Genomic DNA, 21824 nt, shown 5'->3' on the forward strand with positions numbered 1-21824 from the left:
ATACTTTCATCACAATGCATACAGTTCTCTATATCAAACAGTATTTCTAGCTATGTGGCAGAAGTCTCACTTGCATAGTGTCTAACCCTAAATTTACACCTCCCTGCCTCCAAAAGAAGCTCCTTCCTTATTACAAGGATCAGGTCTCTACCCCCTTTAGGATTGAAGTATTTTCCAGTTGTTAAAACTATCTATGCTGATGAAAAGTGGGCCTTTCCCAAACTCACACTGCCCTCCCCCGCCAAAGGTCAGCCCTCACCTGGTGACGGGCCAACCGGCGCAAAGGCACCGCAGTGGCACAGCGTATTTCAATTTTCAGCAATGCAAAAAACATCTCATTTCTGGAACTCCTTATAAATCAACTGAAACTCTTATTTACATGCCAAATTCAATCCAGCCTATGGCCCAGCCTACTCTGCTCACTTTTCCAAGAATTCTATGAAATCTACTGTTACTTAAGACTGTAGACTTTTCCCAGATTTTACTATCTCGTTTGCCTCTGAAACTTTCCCCAAGTCTTCTCACAACTTCATCTCTTCTAACCATAAAAGACCATTAATTAAGTCTTCCTGGTAACTAAATCTTATCTTATTAACCCTTTACTAAGTCCTACATATAACTACAAGTAAAGCCAACTCCAGCTTTCATATAATCATCTGCATTTATCACCTTTATATATCCATCTTTCCTTTCTACTCAAACCACTTCTCAAACCCTTCCAGGCCCAAGTGAATTTTTAAAACTCAAATGAGTTTTACAACAAGGCAAATAAAACTAATGATACATTGATCACTCCTATAATGAATGTTATATTCCTGAAGTCCAAAAGCACTTGATGGCTAATCACTGTTCTTTAATATATTTTGCTTAATATCCTTTGTAATATAATCTTCCCAATAACATATAATATGACTCAAGCAGAGCAGTCACTAAATAGTAAATAAATATACAAACAGAACAAAACTATCTACTTGCAGTTGGCATCTAAAATCATTAACACATCAAGTTTCTAAGTGTTCAAAGAAATGTCATTAAGAAATTTTAAAACAGTTTAATTATAATTTATAGATGAGTTTGTAGTTCACTAATGTGCTTCAGTTAAAAGAAAAAAAACTTGAGATAAATACTTTTAAATTGTCCTCCCTCCTCAGTATTAATAGCATAACAAGCAAGCCAACATTTGCAGATGTAGTAACAGGTCATTACTTCAGTGATAACCTTGCTAAATGGGGAGAACGGTAATGGAAATGACAAATGTAAATTTAAATATATTATAAATAAAATATAGACTATCATGATTTCAAAAAACTCAGGAGAAAGATTCTTTAATCAAACAATGCAATGATCCTCATGCAGTTATATCTGCTCCCATATATACCTGATAATCTTGAGAATTCTTTGCCTGAGGATTTAATCCACTTGGTCTTGTCAGATCAACAAGCAATTCAGCAACATTTGTGACATCTACTTCCGCTAAAGGAGATGATGCTGGAGCATTGGCCAGTGTTTGTATAGTTGGAATAAAGGCTTCTTCAAAGCACTCCTGATTTGTCCTAATGAAAGCAATCAGAGCTTTGAGTACAAGGCCAAGGACAACTGCCCTGCTGAAGACTTCAGATGCGACTAACCTCTTTGCCATCTCCAACTTAAAGCTGCTGAATGAAATGATTTGACAAAAAAATAAAAACAAAACAAAACAACAACAAAAAAGCCCCTCCAATTACAAGCAAGTTGGCAAAATATTATTTGAGAGAAAAATTCTAATTCTAAAATATGCATAAAATGTCTCTATTGAAAAGATATAGTTCCTTTTATACCTTATATATTCAGGAAAGATAAAAAATCTGGATATAAAAATGTTATTTGAAACGTAAGTAAAGAAAATATCCAATAAAAGAAAAAATAAAAAAATAAATTTAGAAATGTATGTTATATTCTTATTCATCAACAGAAAAGTGTATCAAGAACAAAATGGCATAGATATAATTCAGGTGCGGAGAGCTGAATCTGACTTTAAATAAGATTTTATCAGTGGCTCACTACCTGCTTGCATAAGCAAACATGGGGAAAAACACTCCTAGGCAATGTCGAAGTCGCACATCCTCTTCAGTCACAGGATTATACCATAACAAAATAAGACGAGAAAGAATCCTGCTGCTGACCAAAAGCCCAGAGAACATCAGCTTGGCTAGTCCTTCTGCAGCTCCTGTCCTGAGTTCAGATACCTAGCAAAAAGGACATTCATTAGAAAGTTTTTATCTCATTTCCTTTTAAGCTTATGTGTGATATTTTAAAATAACTATCCTAAAATCATATTATGCATGTGAAAAAAGTAGGATCACTGCAGGTTTGAAGCTAGATTTGACTACACAGTAACTTCTAAATTAACCTGGGCTACAGAATATCACTGTCTCAAAAATCAGAACTAAAATAAAATATTCACAGAATTACAATGAATAGTGCTCAGGGAAGTTCTGCAGTAATAAATATCTCCATTTTTAAAAAACCTCAAATCGATAACCTAAATTACACCCTAATGACAAGAAAAGAGCAATTAATCTGACTGTAAGGGAAACAAACTTTAGAACTGAGGTAAACAATAGAATATATGGTAAAAGAAAAGAACATATCACAAGAAAACTAGGATGACTATCACTTATGAAAGTAATTGAAAATTTCTCAATCAAAATAGTAGCAAACCAAGTTCGTCAGCACAGCGAGAGGGCTGTTCATTATGTGCACACAGAACTTAACCTAGAAACCCACTGATGGTGCAGATGAAAACCCAGTAACATTCGATACTACACTAACATATCCAAGAGAAGAAAATCCTTCATGGTCATATTGACTGAAGCAAAAAGAACATTTGACAAAGTAAATATCTTTTTATTAAGATATAAACACAAAATATCCAGGAATATAGGAATAGAAAGTAATTCTCTCAAAACGATAAATGATATTTTTGAAAAACTCTGTAACTAACACCACAATTAACAAGATTCACAACTTTACCCCTAAACTCACAAACATGACAAGGACATCTGCTTCAGACACTTAATGGCTGGTGCTCAACACTGTACTAGATGAAGCAGAACAATTAAATAAGAAATAAAAGACATGGAATTAATACTGTACCTATTCAGAAATGACATGGTTTTACACGGAAAATCCCAAGAATTCCCTTTCCAAAATAACTTATTAATAAGCCAATTGAGTAAAGTTATAAAGCTAAATACATACACACACAAATACTGCAGCAACAAACAATCCAAAAAGAAAAGAAAAAACAAAATAAATTTAATACTTGTTTTAAATAGTAAAAAATATTTCTGAAAAAGAAAAACTATGGTAATTTCAATTACAATCTGTTCTAATTTCATTTCTGTTACTGTGATAAAAACACTGACAAAAGCACTTTCAGTTTTTTGAATACTAACTTGATAATGAAAATTATAATAGATGTGAAATTTAAATTTTAAATTAAGATTTTTTAAAATAAAATAAAATTGTGTCAAAAGTAAACAAGTACAAAAGTAAAGCAAAGAACATAAATACTGCTGTGAATGCTTCCCAACTGTGGGGCTGGCCGGCTTCTTACCTCGCTGTCTAAGAAGTCAGAGAGTAGTTTCAGAACACTCTTAGCTGTGGCCCTGTCTTCAGCATCTTCTTCTTGTTCATCAGGACTGCTAAGTTCTGCACCTTCACAGTGAACGGCCTTAACTTTCTGAGCTTTAAATGGCTCAATCCCAAACATCATCAGTTGGTCAAATATTGCCTTTAAAGCACTTACTTTTATTGTGACATCATCAATTTGCAAAACCTACAATTAGACATGACCCCCCCAAAATTTCAGTAAAACAACTTAATTCTATAACTTAAATAAAATCAGTATCTTTAATTAAATCTCAATGAGTGTTAAGTGTGAACATTTTTCAGAAGTATAATTAAAGTTTTAACTTTAAAAAAGAAGTATATTTATCTATAACATCTGGGCATTAGTCTTTAATTTTTGCAGTGGATAAAAAATTTAGAGTCAGTGTCCAGATGGATTGTATTATTTGGTCCATTCATAACAAAACAGACAAAAAAAAGAACTCCAACTATGATAAAGTTTTACCATTTTTCCAAGATCCAGAAAATCTTCATTGTTATATATAAATTGTTCTGCTTGCCTCTCAAAAAAAAAATTAGTACAGTATATTCTAATCAATTTAAACCTTTGTGGGAACAAGAATACCCTTGGGAGGGAATAGGGAGGCAAAGTTTAGAACAGAGGCAGAAGGAACACCCATTCAGAGCCTGCCCCACATGTGGCCCATACATATACAGCCACTCAATTAGACAAGATGGATGAAGCAAAGAAGTGCAGACCAACAGGAGCCGGATGTAGATCGCTCCTGAGAGACACAGCCAGAATACAGCAAACACAGAGGCGAATGTCAGCAGCAAACCACTGAACTGAGAATAGGATCCCCGTTGAAGGAATCAGAGAAAGAACTGGAAGAGCTTGAAGGGGCTCGAGACCCCTTATGAACAACAATGCCAAGCAACCAGAGCTTCCAGGGACTAAGCCACTACCTAAGGACTATACATGGACTGACCCTGGACTCTGACCTCATAGGTAGCAATGAATATCCTAGTAAGAGCACCAGTGGAAGGGGAAGCCCTGGGTCCTGCTAAGACTGAACCCCCAGTGAACGTGATTGTTGGGGGGAAAATGAAGAGGGGAACACCCATACAGAAGGGGAGGGAGAGGGGTTAGGGGGATGTTGGCTCGGAAACCGGGAAGGGGAATAATAATTGAAATGTAAACAAGAAATACTCAAGTTAATAAAGATGGGAGGAAAAAAAAAAACCTTTGTTACAATATCAGTACTATTAAATTTCTTTGAAGAAAAATTGTTCTTGTCACTTAGGAAATTCAGATTTCATTAATAATGAATTCAGTTACCAAGTAGACTCTTATAAAGCAGTTTAGGGAGCTAGGGAAATGGCCTAGTCCATACAGTGCCTCTCAAACCTAAGCATGAGGACCTCATTTCAGATAGCCAGCAACCACACAGGAAGCAACATGCACAGCAATGCACAATGATGACCCCAGCACTGGGGGCACAGAGACAAGTGGATCCCTGGAATTCATTAGCTGACCAACCTAACCAAATAAGGAGGTCCTGGTTCAGTAAGAGATCCATGCCAGAGTTAGAAGAGAAACTGAGGAAGATCCAACATAGATGTCTGTATATACACACAAATGGTTGAAATCTATCTTGAGTTTAAAACTATTCCAAAACCATGGGGGTAGAGGGATTCTATTATGAAAGATTAACTATATTATACAATGTAACTTGAACATATCCTCTCCATGTTTTGAGAATGAGCCCTGTAAATCTGCCAAACCCAAATTCTCTTAACATGTTATTATGATGGCTCTAGAAACTCCAAACATGCCACTAGCCCCACATCACTGTTTCTCTAACGCTCTCACGGACCTTCACACGCAGCGACTGCTACCAATAGTCAGTCCTAACAAGAGTTTAAAAGAAAATAATCCCCCTCGGCTGCCTTTCTAACAGAACTTTATACATTATATCAATTTTTATTATTAACAGTTTAACAATTTTTCTTTTCCTAAAATAGACTAATCTAAAAAACCTTCCAATGAAGCCTTGAGAATAATTAAAAGAAAAAAAAAACTTTTATACAGCTGGGCATGGTGGCACACAATTTTAATGCCTAGGGACAGAGGCAGGTACATCTTAGTTCAAGGTCAGTCTAGCCTATAACGACGTAAGGTCCAGGACAGCCAAGGATTTTTTAATAAAAATCAAAAATAATTTTAAAAAATGTTTTTAAAGATTACAAGATTGAATCTATTTAGTTAGTAGTTATCTTCTTTTGATCATGGACCCTGTTGTAAACTTTTTAAAAAAACTAAACAATAAAAAATTTTAAATTAAAAATCACACCTCAGACTATACAAAATATAGGCAAACTTCAGGTTTTTTGCCCTTGAATCTGCTATCATTCAAATAATTAAAAAAAAAAAAAAAAAGGCCAGATCCAATAATTGTATTAACTGAGTTAAGCTGTTAGACTTTCATATCCTAAGCTAACAGTATTTATATGTAGGTATATAAGTGGGGCAGGGCTATGCACAAGTAATAAAAAGGAAGGTTTGGGAGAACAATAGGACACATGAAATAAGCAGAAAGGAGGTTGTAAGAGGTAAAAGGGTATGTGGTGGGTGGGTTGGGGACGAAAGAGTAAAAACAAAAGCACCATAGTTTCTTCCCTGAATCATTCATAATGGATCTCTGTATTTTTAGAGTGTAAGTTCTTGGAGCACACGGACATCATGTTCTTTCTCCTGTTAGACTTCACTTTGCTTACTTTCCTAGCCATATGTTCTTTTGTTCCTCAAATAGGCCAAGTAAAGTCCTACCCCTAAGACCTCTCTCCTCTATTCTCTCTCCTAAGGAAATAAAATGTCTGAGCTGGAGAGACGACTCAGCAGTTAAGAGTAGTTATGATCTTGCAAAGGACACAAGTTCAGTTCATATGAGCACCTATGTCAGGCAGCTGACCTGTAACCCCAACAGGAGTGGATCAGTGCCCTCTTTGGGCCTCCATGAGTAACCTACACAGCATAGCATATATACACATGCAACATATCTAAGAAAAAAAATCTTAGAAAGAAAGAAAGAAAGGAAGGAAGGGAGAAAGGAAGAAAGAAAGAAAGGAAAGAAAGAAAGAAAGAAAGAAAGAAAGAGAGAGAGAAAGAAAGAGAGAAAGAAAGACAGCATTCTTTCAAGTATTTATAAGGATTAGTCTTTTAACTTTCCTCTATGTGTCTGAATGTCAAAGTAAGACTCAGGCCAGCATCCCAGGCACAGGCTCTCTGCCTCACCTCACTCCCACAACTGCTGCTGCTATGTTCTGGTTATGCTTAGCTGGCACAACACATAGTCTGTTTCCCCTTCAGAAAAACAAGCTCCAACAGCACAAACTCAGGTTGGTTCTCCTCATCATTTACCTACTATATTTATCGTAAGCCAAGAACAGTGACAGCACATAGTATGCACTCATATAACCTACATGACTCAACTTAAACTGTTACCCCATCTTGTTCTATGAAGACATTTTTATAAACTATCAAGATAAAAATTAAAACCCTAAAGATTATCCACAATCCATCAATTAAACATCTGAACACACCCAGAATTTTAACATATCACCAGAGATAAGAGCATTTCAAGAAACAGACACACAGTCATAAAATAAATCCTACCTGTAAGAACAATATAAAGTGTTTACTTGCAAAATTCTGATCCTGTAGTCCACAGCATCCCAAGCACAAAACAGCCAAGTTTCTTACTATAGGATGAACACTTATTATTCCAGGAAGAATCTACAACAAAATATATAGTATTTATTTTTTAACAATGCTGCCTTCACTTAAGCAGAAGACCCAGGATGGCTATCTGTAGTTTTGTATTTTATGTACACTATATTTCAAGCATTTCTTAGATAACATGTATTCAATAAACATATCCTATGAATAACTTGTTTTATTTAAAAGTGACTTTATAAAAATGTATTATTTAAATTATTCTTCATATTATGAAGTAGTCACTATGGATATACATAGTTCATTATATTTATCTGATGTGGTTGTCTTTTAATTATTAATTTTTAAATTATTAATTAATTATTATAAATTATTATATAATAAAGTAGAAGAGCATAAAAGGTCTCAAAGGCCAGCAGTGTACCAAAGATTCAATGATCCCATTCATGGTTGCACCAATTCCAGTTGAAATGGACATTCGTTTCAACAGTTCATAACACAAAATAAAACACTTCTGTAATGTTTCCACATCGTTCTAAAATGAAAGACAAAATAACCATCATTAGTAAGAACATCACTTACCATCCCTTAAACAACTGCTCTCTTGAAACCTTTTCTGTGCATACTGTTACTCTGTTCCTTTGGCAGTCTTATCTCACCATGCAACTTTATCTTTCATTTATGAGCTGGCCCAATTTTGTGTAACAGTTTCCTCCTAGATTGAAACATTCCAGTCTAAAAGGACACTTTAATCAGGATTGTTAATCACCTCAAAACAGATTCGGGAAGTTTCTGAAATTGACCAGATTCACTAGGCCCCTCCCCTGCCAGAGTAAGTAGTAAGAGCTGAAAAGATTTTCAGACAAGTCACCTGCAAAGACTCAACGACTGCCTGTAAGAAGCAGAAACCATTTGAACTGCCTGTTAGAGGTTTAGACCAACTGAGGCACCTAGAACGAACACTCTCCAACCTGCTACCAGCAGACTGTATAATGTTATACTCCAGGTTCTCAGCTTTATGAGCTGTCACCCTCACTGAGGTGACCTTTAGTAATACAGCTGTCCTTTGAGTCACTCATTTTTTTTTTTTTTATTCTTTTTTTCGGAGCTGGGGACCGAACCCAGGGCCTCGTGCTTGCTAGGCAAGTGCTCTACCACTGAGCTAAATCCCCAACCCCGAGTCACTCATTTCTGCTCCTATAAGTAACCCCTCATATTTCTGTAAGTAACCCAAAGAAAACACATTAGTTAAGGAAGTTGGACATTGGTGTACAGTACGTCGTCAGTCTGTCATAGAACACTATCTGGGGTGAGTAGAATCTAGAATCTAGAATCTTCTAGAACACACTTCTTTCATGTTTCACAGGCTCCTCAATCTCAGCACATCCAAAATGGAACTAACCCATTACTAAATGTCTAACTCGTACACTCTATCATCATATCATGACCATCTATTTTCATTTGTCCAAAGCAAAAGGAGACCTAAGAAACTCTTGATTGATTCTTTTTCTTCCTGTTACTAGACCTTAAATAACTCTGACGTAGGTCACATCTATTTGTACTCAGCATCATCTGGTTCACAATGCTATCATCTCAAGCCATACTTCTGAAACTCTGCCAAGAAGTATGAGCATCTCGGCGTTTATCATTCTAATCTACTTTCAAATAATACTAACCCTGTATTACAGAGTACTCATCCTATTCTTAAAAATATCCTTGTATCCACCATCATCTCTGAATAAGGTCGATTCTTTAATATGGACAATGCAAGGCCTTACATTTATCTGGCCCATAACATTTCCTCTGATTTGCCTATTACCTCTCCAATTCTCTTCCCATGTAAACTGGAAGGTTTAAAGCACAGCAAGCATCTTATTTTAAACTCTGTGCCATCATACTTACCATCACAACATCTACATTTCCTTACCCACTCATTACGGAGAAACAACACAAAGTGCATTAAAGTATCATTTTATAGTAACTATTAGGTTTGAAACCATTGGGACTTGAGGACTGTAAGAAAAATGAATTCACATTTGTAAAGTGCTTGAAGAGATAATCACCTAACTAGACTACCACAAGGGAAAAACGCCCTTTAACTTACTAGGTTACACTATGTGTTCTATAGTACTAGGTGTAGATGCTTAATCTTGACGGCCAACTCTACTGGGTGGAGAAGCAGCTAGTAAACATTAATCGAGCACATCACTGGATGTGTATGAGGGTATCTCCAAAGACAATTAAAGGAAGGAAAGATCCACCCTGAATGCAAGTGGCACTACCTCACAGGCTAGTATACAAGGCCTAAAAGTACACGGCAGTAAAGAAACACACGCCTGCACGCACGCACGCACACGCGCGCGCACACACACACACACACACACACACACACACACACACACCCCAACCACCACCAGACACCACCACCACCACCACCACCACCACCACCACCACCACCACCAAACAGCATAGGCATTCTGGCCCCTGTCTGTCAGGATGGGAGCCTCTCTGTTCTGCAACAACCTCTCAACTCTCGCAGAAACCTCTAAAACTTTATGAACTCAAATAAACCCTCCTTCCCTCCTATGACAGTTTGTATATTGGCCCAAGCAGTGCCATTATTAGAAGGTATGGCCCTGTTGGAGTAGATGTGGCCTTGTTGGAGTGGGTGTGTCATTGTGGGCGTGGGTTTTAAGACCCTCACCATAAATGCCTGCAGGTCAGTATTCTGCTAGCAGCCTTCAGATGAAGATGTAGAACTCAGCTCCTCCTGCACCATGCCTGCCTGGATGCTGTCATGTTCCTGCCTTGATGATAATGGACTGAACCTCTGACCCTGTGAGCCAGCCCCAATTATAAAGACTTGCCTTGGTCATGGTGTCTGTTCACAGAAGTAAAACTAAGACACTTCCCAACTGTTTTCTTAGTATCTCACGACAATGAAAAGTCTAACATGTTAATTTTATTTGCATCTCTAGTTAACCTATTTCTTCCTGGAGGAAAACCAGTAGCATCCTACATGAAATTATGAAGTACATATCTCTCAAACACATTTCTATAGTTTCCTGATCACATCATCTATTATATTAGAATTATATTACAATAGTTGTAGCTCTCAAATAAGACAAAAGACACTAAATGTTCAAAGGAACTCAAAACAGGTTATTAATCAGACAAACCAGCTTACAAATGCTTTATCTTTCAGCAGGGCAGGTGGATTTAGGGCAGGGCTGAGAATCAAACCTGAGGCCTCACATATGCTAGGTCAGCAGTCTCATTACTAAGCTTCTTCTTTGCTTGGATTTTTAAAGGAGGGCCTCACCTATGTAGTCCAAGCTGGCCTTGACCCAGATGTCCTCCCTCTGACTCAGTACTATTACAGGTAGACACCACCACATTGTCCAAATATTTTCTTAATTTGAAAATCTTTAATTTTATTCGTAGGTTTCTGTTTAAATTTTTTTCTCAAATTTAAAGCCTAGGACAAGCCACAGACTATAGGAATGTAATATAAATAAACTATAAAAGTAAGTCATCGTCTCTGGGAAAGTGAGATGTTATTTTAGGATATTTTTATGACTAGAAAAGGATACACAGTCAACTCTAACCCTGTCATGTATGGTAAACTTTCCTATGAGCACTCTCTTAAGCATTCTCCAAATCAAAGTGCAATTTATAAGTATGTTCAGTGGGCTGGAGAGACGGCTCAGCGGTTAAGAGCACTGACTGCTCTCCCAGAGGTCCTGAGTTCAATTCCCAGCAACCACATGGTGGCTCACAACCATCTGTAATGAGATCCGATGCCCTCTTCTGGTGTGTCTGAAGACAGCTACAGTGTACTTATATAAATAAACAAATCTAAAAAAAGTCAATACAAAGGCAAGACCTTTAAAAATATAAAATTCACAAATTGATATCATTCCATCTTGGGCTAAAATTCATGTGCAAAATCATCCTTTTAAGAGATTAAATTTTTGTCAATAACTAAATTAAAAAACAAAAAAAAAAACCCTTAAAATTCTACGAACTATCGAGTGTTTCATTAAAAATAAATAGTAAAGCCGTGGTTATGAGTACTTGCTGTTCTTGCAGAGGACCAGGTCCCATTCCCAGCACTCGCACAGCAGTTCACAGCCATCTGAAACTCCAGCTCCTGGGGATATGATGCTCTCTTCTGACCTCTAAGGGCACCGGGCACACACATGGTACACATGCATACACATGCATTCAGGCAAACACTCATACACATTTAAAAAAATTTAAAATACACATAAATTTTTAAAAAATAACATAGCTACTCAGTATTTTTTCTTAACATGCATATGCACATTTACCAAGGAAGATATCAAATCTCAGCTAAAGTATTTTTTTTTCTTAACAACAGAAAAGTCTACAGACTTCCCACAAAAGGGAAAGATGGTTGCAATTCCTTTTTAGACCATTCAAGAAAAATAAATAAAACTTCCAAGTAAACCACTAGAAAACTAGTTTCCCCAGGAAGGGAGAAACTATTCAAATCCCAGGGAGTAGTAAGGAAACAAGTCCTAGCTATAAAAATTAAATGTATTTTTTAAAGTCCAAAAATGTCTGGCCTAGTGTGATGGCATAACATCCCTTAATCCCAGCACCAGGAAGGCAGAGGCATAGATAAATGGGTAACTGTTAGTTCAAGGCCAGCTTGGTCTACATTTTGAGTTCCAGACCAGCAAGGGCTAAAAAGTGAGACGTCTCAAACACCACAAATTAAAAATATAAAACAGAAATTTTAAAAATAAACTCTATGTTTTCATTTTTATTCATGGTATTGTCACAACTCCCTCCAAAATAAATAAATCCTGGCAGTCTAGTGAATTAACAAAAATAAGGTTTGTTGAGATAAGAGTAGTTAAAATTTAGTATGAAAAATGATATATACCTTTTCTGTTTGGACTTCTTTAATCTCAAGTTGTTCTGTCTCTTTTAACAGGTTTATTCTGGCATCTTCCAATGTTTTTATTTCTTCTTTTAATTTTGATGCCTGATCAAAATCTTGTACAGCAATGCAATTTTCCAAAGCTTCTTTAGCCTCGATAAGTTTAACTTTTATTTCAGCCATCTAAAATAAGAAATTGATCATCCTCACAAATTAAAAATTAATATGAAAATCTGTCACAATATCTCAAAGACTCGGGATTTAAGCAATCAAACATTAAGATTTCATGTTCCTGAAACAGATTAGAAAATCTGTTATAATCTGGTAACAATTTCATGTCCTTCAGTGTTAATATCTTATGACTTGGCTTCATGAGAACACTTCGAAACAGTATAGCAAGAGGAAACAATGACATTACTAAAGGACTTCATTAATTTAGAAGAGACTTACCTTGAGTTCTTTCTTTCTTGTATCAGATGGATCAACATGAACAGTAACAATGGGTGCACGAATCTCTGAGATAATTTCTGTGACCTGATAAAATTTATAATTCAAAGTACAAGCTGTAATTTCTGCTTTATAGTAGCAAATGAGGACTGCTACATCGAATTCTAAATAGTACTTATAGATATACATATAACAATACAGGTTGACCTAATTTGCTAATCTGGCTGGATTTGTAATCACTCAGGAAACACACCTTTGGACAAGCCAGTGAGGGTGTTTTCAGAGAGGTTTAACTGAGGGAAGACTAAATGTGGGCATGACCATCCCACAAGTCGCAGTATTATGCTGAGTAAAAAAGCAAACAATCTGAGCACTAGATTCATCTCTCTGCTCCCTGTGAACAAAATGTGAGTGACCAATTGCCTCACGTTCCTTTCTACCAGTTTTCTCAACATCATGCCTTTGCCACCATGACAGACTGTATCCTCGTGCCAAAACAAACCCTCCCTCCTTGCTTTTCTTTCCCTTCCCCATTTCCTCCCTTAATTGCTTCTTGTCAGTTGTGTTAGTTACTTTTCTCATTGCTGTGGCAAAAACAACTTAAGGAGCAAGAAGTACCTAGTCATAGTGCATTGTACAGCTGAAAAGGAAGGGGAAGGGAGGGGAAGGGAAGGGAAGGAAGGAATGAAGGAAGAGAAGGAAGAGGAGAGCTGATACTCAGTCTACTTTGTTCTTTGTAACTCAGAACCATAGTCTCTAAAATGGACCACTCACACCTCACCCAATCTAGAATCTCTCACACTCACACCCAGGTTTGTCCTCTCCTTTATTCCAGATCTTGTCAAGTTGACAATAGTAATTATTAAAACAGGTATTTATGGTCATGGCAACAAGACAGCAACTAATACAAAGACTGAACAATAAAACTGAATCATCTAGTCAAATGTATTATTTGACTAAAAAGTAACAATTTTTAAATTGCATAGATACTAAAGACAAATTATCCCTAGTGTAGTAAAAATGAAATATTGAACCCTAAGATTACTCTCTATATCTAAAATTTTCTGCCTAAAATTCTTAACTCCTTCCTCAGTTCTGTAGAGCAAAAAACCATACCAAATATATAAGTGATAATAAGCAATGATAATAATGACCTTCCTCAGAATCACTTGCTCACTAGTTCACAATGACTGCTCCCCATCTGAGAATAACTAAGCAAACCTCCTGTTCCTTCCTCACACACTTGCTGTGCTGACTAAACAAAGTAACAGGCATGCTAAGAAAGGAAGACATTTTAAACTGTGTGTGAGAAAGATCTACTTTTCATCTTTGCAACATGTTGAACAATAAACACTAATACATTAAAAACAAGGGTGATAAAGAGAAACTAATACTCCTTAATGTCACTAGCCAAACTTATCTTCATCAAAGAAAAGCACTTACAATCTGTATCCTTTTACTATCATCTGTGACAATGTGGAGGAGTCTCTCAACAATAAAAGAAAACAAAGATATTGGGGTTGTAGGCAGAGTAAGCGTCTCTTGCAAAATAGCCAGCAGTCGTTTCCTGTAATCAAAACAATCTATTTTAATTTAACTACCATTATGACAAAATGCACTATATATATTTTTAAACATTTTTGTGTGTGTATATGTAAGTGGGCACACTCATGCCTGGGTCTGAATGTGGAGATCAGAGAAGAAATTGCAGAAGTTAGTTTTCTCCTTCTACCCTGTGGGTCATAAGGATCAAATGAAAGTCACTGGGTTTGGCACCAAGCACCTTTGCCCAATGAACCATCTTGCCACCTGAAAATACATTCTAACATTTCCCTTTACATTATCTTAGTTTTTACTTCTGTTTATAAGTATAGGTACAAATTCTATACATACAGACTTTAGGCTAAAAAAAAATCTCATATTCTGTAAATTTATTTATAAATACACATAAAAATTATATAGTTCTATCTATACCCTGATCTTTTAAAAAAATAATAAACCAAAAAATCTGAAGTTACTTATTCCATACTAATTATACTAGAATTCTATACATATATAGCCATATATACATGCATACATACTTCATCAAGTGCCACATATGTTCCAGTAAACATTAGACTACAAATCTGACGGAGGTCCTAGAAAGTCATAATAAAGCTAGAAAACATGTAATAATATAGTAGCCCTAATAATGCTATAGTTCACTGCATTTCTCTGGAAATGATGGTATAAACAAACACACATATGTATATGGATTGCCATATGTATACAAGTATAGTACAAACAATTACATACAATTAGATACAGTTTTGGAAAGCTAGGATATTTACATCTAATCATAACAAAACTGTATTTAAATATAAGAAATTAGCCAGATGGGGAGGAGTAATAATTCCACCCTCTAGGCAAAACTTAACTGTTACACTCATGAACTCAGCTGCCAGTCAACATTCCAGTACCCAGGCCCAATACCCCAGCTGAGAAGGTATTGACAGTTAATAGCTACTGGAGGAGAGAGAATCATTTTTCTTCTGGGGTGCAGCTAGCAGTAGGCCGCCTATGTTCTGGTTGAAGGCCACATATCCAGGCACATTCAGACAACTGTAATTGGGTTCAGGTAACTAAAAAAAAAAAGGGCCAGGGGAGCTTAAGGTAGAAGGAACATGTTGAGCATCAAAGGAGTGGGAAGAGTCTTGAGGTGGATATGATCAAGATATATTACATATGTATAAAATTATCAAACAAAATTCATTGTTTAAAAAACCTGATTAATCAAAGGATATAATATCTTTATTATTGATAGTTACACTAAAATTAAAATCAGAATCATTATCTTTTAAAAATTAAACCAAGGTAGGTTCCTAAATACATGAAACTAAAGGAAATTAGGTCGATATTAACATTTAGACATACCTTCCTCCTTCCTCACTAGTATCCAAAGATTTTATAATTAGAATCAATTGTTGACCTATGAATTCTCTTGTCATCAAATTTCCAATGTAGGTAAAATCACTTTTCTGTTCTTCATTAACTACTGGGAAGCCCTGGATGTAACTAAAGCAAACAGAATTAATAAAGTAGGTGTCAATCAGTGGGAGAGCACTTACATAGCACACATGAGGCACTATAAAATAGTACAATAACAACACATAATTTTGCATAGGGTTCAAAAATTTTAAAAACTGGAAAACAGTAATATACAATATGCTATATTTTAAAAACTGAAACCTATATGTGCATTTAAAACATGTATAGAAAGAGATTTGACAACAAATATACTAAATTATTTAGCTGTTTAACTCTACAATGATTGATGGGACTAGGGAAGCAAAGAATAAATTTACCTCTACATTTGAATTCTGACAAGAATATTTTTTTACAAAATTTTACAGTCAAGTAGAATTATATTGTCTTAGTTGAGTTTCTATTGTGATAAAACACCATGACCAATAGAAACTTGGGAAGGGAATGGTTTACTTCCTGTTACATATCCAGTCCATCACTGAAGGAACTCATACAGGGCAGAAAACTGGAGGCAAAAGGCGATGCAGACTATTGAAGAATGCAGCTTACTTGTTTGTTCCCCAGGGCTTGTTCAGCCTGATTTCCTACTAAACCCAGCACCACCAGACCATGGATAGCATAGCCCACATTAAGCTGGGCTCACCCAAAGAAAACATCAATCAAGAAAATGGGCTTGCCCACAGGCCAATCTACTGGGGCATTTTTCCAGCTAAGGTTCTCTCTTCCAAAATGACTTCAGCTAGGGTTAAATTGACATAAAACTGGCCAACACGTATATCAAGACAGATAATTTAGAAAAATAAAACTTTTAAAGTTATAGAAGTTGTTTTATTTTATACAAGTTTATTTTATTTTTAATGTTATCAATTGAAAAATACTTATACTAAAACTGGCCATACATCCACATCCTATGATTCTGAAACTAGTTGTGACGGTTTGTACATGCTTGGCTCAGGGAGTGGTGGCACTTGTATGGAGTAGATGTACCACTCTCAGCATGAGCTTTAAGAACCTCATCCTAGCAGCCTGGAAGCTACTGTTCTCCTAGCAGCCTTCAGATGAAGATGTAGAACTCTCAGCTCCTCCTGCACCAGGCCTGCCTGGATGCTGCCATGCTCCCGCCTTGATGATAATGGACTGAACCTCTAAGCCAGCCTCAATTAAATGTTGTCCTTATGAGAGTTGCCTTGGTCATGGTATCTCTTCCCAGCCGTAAAACCATAACCTAAGACACTGGTCCATGTACCAAATCTAATCATCATAACATCTGTTTTGTATAGCTTGCAAATAAAGAATAATTTTTTAAAACTTTGTTATATATGAATATTAGATAAAATTCAAGAAAAAGTCAGTGAAATTTTATCAGGGAAAAGTTACACTAATCAGCTAATATTGAGTCACTGTGACAGGGATAGTAAGGCCCTGACTGTCCACTTTCAGTATACGCAACAGATTCCTCAATAAACATATCCATTCATACCTTTTTATACAAAAATAGTTTCTAAATTGTTTCCTCTGATATTGAATAAGAACACTATGAAATTGGTAATTAAAGTGCATTAAGTACAGTTCAAACCAAAAGAAAAACTTTACCTCACTAAGTATTCTGCGTATACTGCAGGCTCTGGCAAAATCTGCTCCAAAAATTCTTCACCTTCATCTCCCTTTGACTTCAAATACTCACAAAGGGTGCACCAGTACAAAGCAATTTCAGGAGTTAATGTTTCCACCGGAATCAACTTCCTTCATATGGAAGAGAATAAGAGAAAGTATTATCTTTACATGCAGTTGAAAAACAACAAGAATAGACATAAGAGGAAGATTTCTTTCAATTATTAAGTCTTTTAATTACTAAATCATTAATTTACCCAGCCAAAAAGAATGAAAAGAAAAAAAAAACTTAGACTGAAAAAAGGCAAAAGATAAAGTTTCAAATGAGTTAACGTGGCAAGAACTCGTATATTTGTGGTGTTTTTCAGTGGATGTAATGCAAAAATCAAAATTGCAAAATGAAAGGGCACAACCTTACAATGCCTGACAAAAAGTACTGAATCCTTGTACCAGAAGGAAGAAAGACACTCACTAAAGGGAAGAGGGACAGATAAAAGGTACTGAGGGAAGACAAACTCACTTTTAAGTGCATAGGTTCAATTTAAAAACTCTGTACAATTTAAATAAAGAAGTCTTTATATACCTGCCATCATCATCTTTACAAATTCCCACCAGCTCACTGAGAGGACTCATTGAGAATAAGGAATGGAGAACGGAGACTGCTACATCAGAAGAATTTTCCACATCTAACCGATGAAGCAACTCTAGGATATTTCCTTCAGTAAAACGCAACCAGCCTTGGAGAAGATGCTTCTGCACAGCTTGTTTCACAGCATCTGGTGAGCCATTTACATAGTTAAATGATGCACATTCTAGACCTTTTTCCCTGTATCAGCCCCATCTTAACTTGTAGCAAATCACTGCTAACACTGAATTTATGATTCAAATAGAAATTATAGGTAGAACAAAGCATGTTAATGAAAAAGATGCAATATTACTAAAGTCATGACAATGCTTGTTTCAAATGCAAATGGAGATCAGCCATTAAAAAAACAAACTCCTATATCGAAAGTCCTAAGGGAAATGTCTTTATATTGTCTCCTAACTGAACATCATGCATAGCATGTGTGAAATCTGTCATTTCACTTGTTGGAGTTGGAGTTCATTCACTCCAACTATTACATGAATTCGATTTGCAGTACTGAACCACAATATACTTTACTAAACAAACTTTATTTTTATCATTTAAGAAGTGATTCTCAAACCCACATAATACTGTGGCCCTTTAATACAGTTCCTCATGCTGTGGCAATCCCCAACTATTAAATTATTTTCATTGTTACTTCATAGCTAAAATTTTGCTACTGTTATGAATCATAATGTAAATATGTGTTTTCTGATGGTTTTAGGCAACTACTATTTAAGGGTTGTTAGGCACCCCCAAAGGAGTCACTACATAGTGTTAAAAGCTGCTGACCTAAGGGCATCCTAATCAGTCCTCTGACAATACTCACAAATTCAATTGTGCTTTCCTGGTATAGCAAAACTGAGACTACATGGCTTCATAAGAGTTAAGAATTTTTAAAACATCCTTCAGAAAAACAGAATCCCTAGTTTAACAGATAAGAAGGTGGGGCATTATACTGGTCTGCTCATTCCTAATTGTGATGCACAGAACACATTTATGTTAAATAATAGAAAAATGGGACAGTACTATTTAAGAAAGATGAGGTAAAAAGATTCTATCAGACTTTTGCAGAAGTAACTGCATAAGATTTAGAATAGTCTTCCCCTCCCTAAATCACAGACGTTTGAAAGAAATGCCTTCAAAACACCAACGTCTTTAACCCCAAAATGTTTCAACTTATTTATGGAAATGATAGTTTTATTAAATTCAAGCCTCATTTCTCCAATGTTTACAAAGATGTGTATCTTACCTGATCTGTCACTGAGACCTTGCTGAAGAAGCAGTACTCTCTGAGCAATGGACAGAGCTCTCATATGAACTTTTTCAGCTAACACCTTAAAAAGGTGAAAGACGGCCATTAATCTCAATACACTTTAGAGATGTCTTATGAATACTGCATTCTTCTATAAGTTAACCCAATTTTTAAAATTATCTGTTAATATGCTTACTATAAGAATACTACTCTTAAGTTACCTATATTCTTCAAAAGTCCTAACTGGAAAAAGAAATCATTATTACCAAGTTTTTTCCAAATACCAAAAATAGGCTCATCTTTCAAAAACATGACAACATAAGACACTGAACTCACCTGATAAGCCAGCTTTCTGACAATATCCTTTATGTCCTTTGTACGTTCTACAATTTTTGGCAAAGTCTTTGCTGATGGTGCAATACAAGATAACACTGCACGCCTAACTTCCGGATTTGAATCATTTTCAATCAAAGTAACATATGCTTAAAAAATAAAGCAATACATTTTAACATTAATAATGTTAAGTCATAAAAGTTCCACATTCTTTCATTTTTAAATAAGAGATATTACCGTTATATATTCACTTCTAGCAAAAAAAATTAGCATTTCCTTTTGAATATAAAATTAAAAAATTATTAAATATATTGTGATTGAAAATTAACCCCAAAAGTCAGATGACGATTGGAGGAGGGAATTTAAGTTGATATGGTTTTATATAAGGACCTGTTATTTTGATTCACTTTAAATTTTACTATAAAATGTTACAAAAAAAAAAAAAAAACAAAACCTGGAAATTAACCAGTCCCAAAGACTATTCAATTTAATCAACTTCTATACAGTTAGTGTAGCTATTCAGAAGGGAAACTATGAAGGTTCACATTTGACTTTACACTTTTAGTTTTGAGAATGTGTTTTTAAATATACTTTTACCATTGTTTGAGTATACTCTTCCTATATTTAAAAAAAAAAAAAAAAGAGCTGACTATAAAAAAAGAGTATGCCAGATTATACTGGCAGTAGTCTCATACCTCTTTAGTGGATCTTTAGACTGCACCAGAAGCCACACTGAGTGATTAAACTGTAACATCCATTTGTAAATCACTTAGTAATAACATTTCTCAGAATGTAATACAGTCCTTAACCAACTCAGTATGATCAGATGCTAAATTTGTGAAGCTGGGTAACGATACTAAATAGAGCATCAGACTTTAAAATGTGCTAAAACTAAAGAGGATGTGGATCAATGCATACCTTTACGCCCCATGACTGACAATATCAGAAAGTAAATAACTTTTTTTAGAATACTTTACCACCTACCCTAATAAAGTGGAACCCATAAGTCTATCTCTAAGCATAACTTTACAAACCCTTTCATCTATGTACCAAAGGCATGAATAAGTAAAGTCCTAACTTTCCTTTGGGTTTTTGAGATAAAGAGTTTGTCTGTGTAACCATGTCTGTCCTGGAACTCACTCCATAGACTAGTCTAAGTTAAACCCAGGAGATCTGCCTGCCTCAGCCTTCAGGGTGCTGGGATTAAAGCCATGGCACAGTTGCCTCTAACATTGTTTTTAAAGCAGAGTAATTGCAAACAACTAAAAGGGTTATCACCATTTAGGATAAACTACATAAAATAAAACATTAAAATATAGCAAAAATAAATATGTATCACCCTAAATGAATGCTAAAATTAGGAATAAATTTGAGGGGAAAAAGACACAAAAATATAGTTTGACTCACACACAAAAAAAATAGCACACAAAATTTAACATTGAGACAAAATGTGATTGTTTAAAATGTAATTTTTTACATTAAACAGGGCAATTAATTCAAAATTCATGTAATTATTTCCACCTCTGAGAGAAATAAATACAACTGAAGAGCAGGGCAGAGTCAGGGTGATATGCTTTCATTTGAAGTTGCTGGGTTGATTCTTCCATAACACAGACATGTATAATTAATTCATAACCTTCAGTACTACGTAAGGAAAGTGGATCTGCTGGTACAGTATTGTTGCACAAGCATGAGATCTGATGTTCCAATGCCCAGGACTCTCATGAAAAGCAGTCCCAGTGGCAGCAACCATGACCTTAATACTGGGATAAGGAGCCAGCGCTTCTCTGAGGCTTCCTGGCCAGCTGGTCTGAGTAGATGAGCCCTAGAGTTAATGAGACGCTGTCTCAAAAATACAAGGTGTAGAGCAACTGAGGACATCTGATTATAACCTCTGGCTTCCACATGAATGTACACACCCACACACTCAAACGCACACACACATAAAATCCAAATGCTGAAAAACAACAAAGTCAGCATACGGAAACAAGACTTAGGAAAGCATACATACCATCAACTACCGGGCAGTCATGGTCCTTGGGATCTTGGAGTCGAGAAAGAGCCAAAACCGCTTGTATTCTGACATTTGGGATTTTATCTTTCAATCTAATAAGCATGGCTTCATTGATTTTATCAAATAAGTCATCATCAATTTGGGCATTTTCTGGCATATTCCCAAGAAGTTTATTAATGAGCTGGCATGCTCTAAATCTGACTGCACTGCTGTTTGCTTCATGAGACTACACAAAACAAACCAAAAGTTACTCCC

At 35.8% G+C, this 21824-nt stretch overlaps 1 protein-coding gene across 1 annotated transcript in view; it reads right to left on the bottom strand.

The window, feature by feature from the left end:
* Ncapg (non-SMC condensin I complex, subunit G) overlaps positions 1 to 21824 on the bottom strand; it is a 28973-nt gene that overhangs the window by 5338 nt on the left and 1811 nt on the right. Inside the window, exons 3-16 of the mRNA NM_001398911.1 lie at positions 21567 to 21795; positions 19559 to 19704; positions 19220 to 19304; positions 17926 to 18118; positions 17325 to 17474; positions 15621 to 15761; positions 14151 to 14274; positions 12711 to 12794; positions 12264 to 12443; positions 7773 to 7883; positions 7289 to 7408; positions 3599 to 3820; positions 2044 to 2225; positions 1379 to 1553 (exon numbers count right to left, since the gene is read on the bottom strand). Coding sequence (NP_001385840.1) covers positions 1379 to 1553; positions 2044 to 2225; positions 3599 to 3820; positions 7289 to 7408; positions 7773 to 7883; positions 12264 to 12443; positions 12711 to 12794; positions 14151 to 14274; positions 15621 to 15761; positions 17325 to 17474; positions 17926 to 18118; positions 19220 to 19304; positions 19559 to 19704; positions 21567 to 21795 — 2142 coding nt within the window. The remainder of the gene's footprint in view (positions 1 to 1378; positions 1554 to 2043; positions 2226 to 3598; positions 3821 to 7288; positions 7409 to 7772; positions 7884 to 12263; positions 12444 to 12710; positions 12795 to 14150; positions 14275 to 15620; positions 15762 to 17324; positions 17475 to 17925; positions 18119 to 19219; positions 19305 to 19558; positions 19705 to 21566; positions 21796 to 21824) is intronic.

Source organism: Rattus norvegicus, chromosome 14, assembly GCF_036323735.1.
Source record: "Rattus norvegicus strain BN/NHsdMcwi chromosome 14, GRCr8, whole genome shotgun sequence".
Taxonomy (NCBI): Eukaryota; Metazoa; Chordata; class Mammalia; order Rodentia; family Muridae; genus Rattus; species Rattus norvegicus.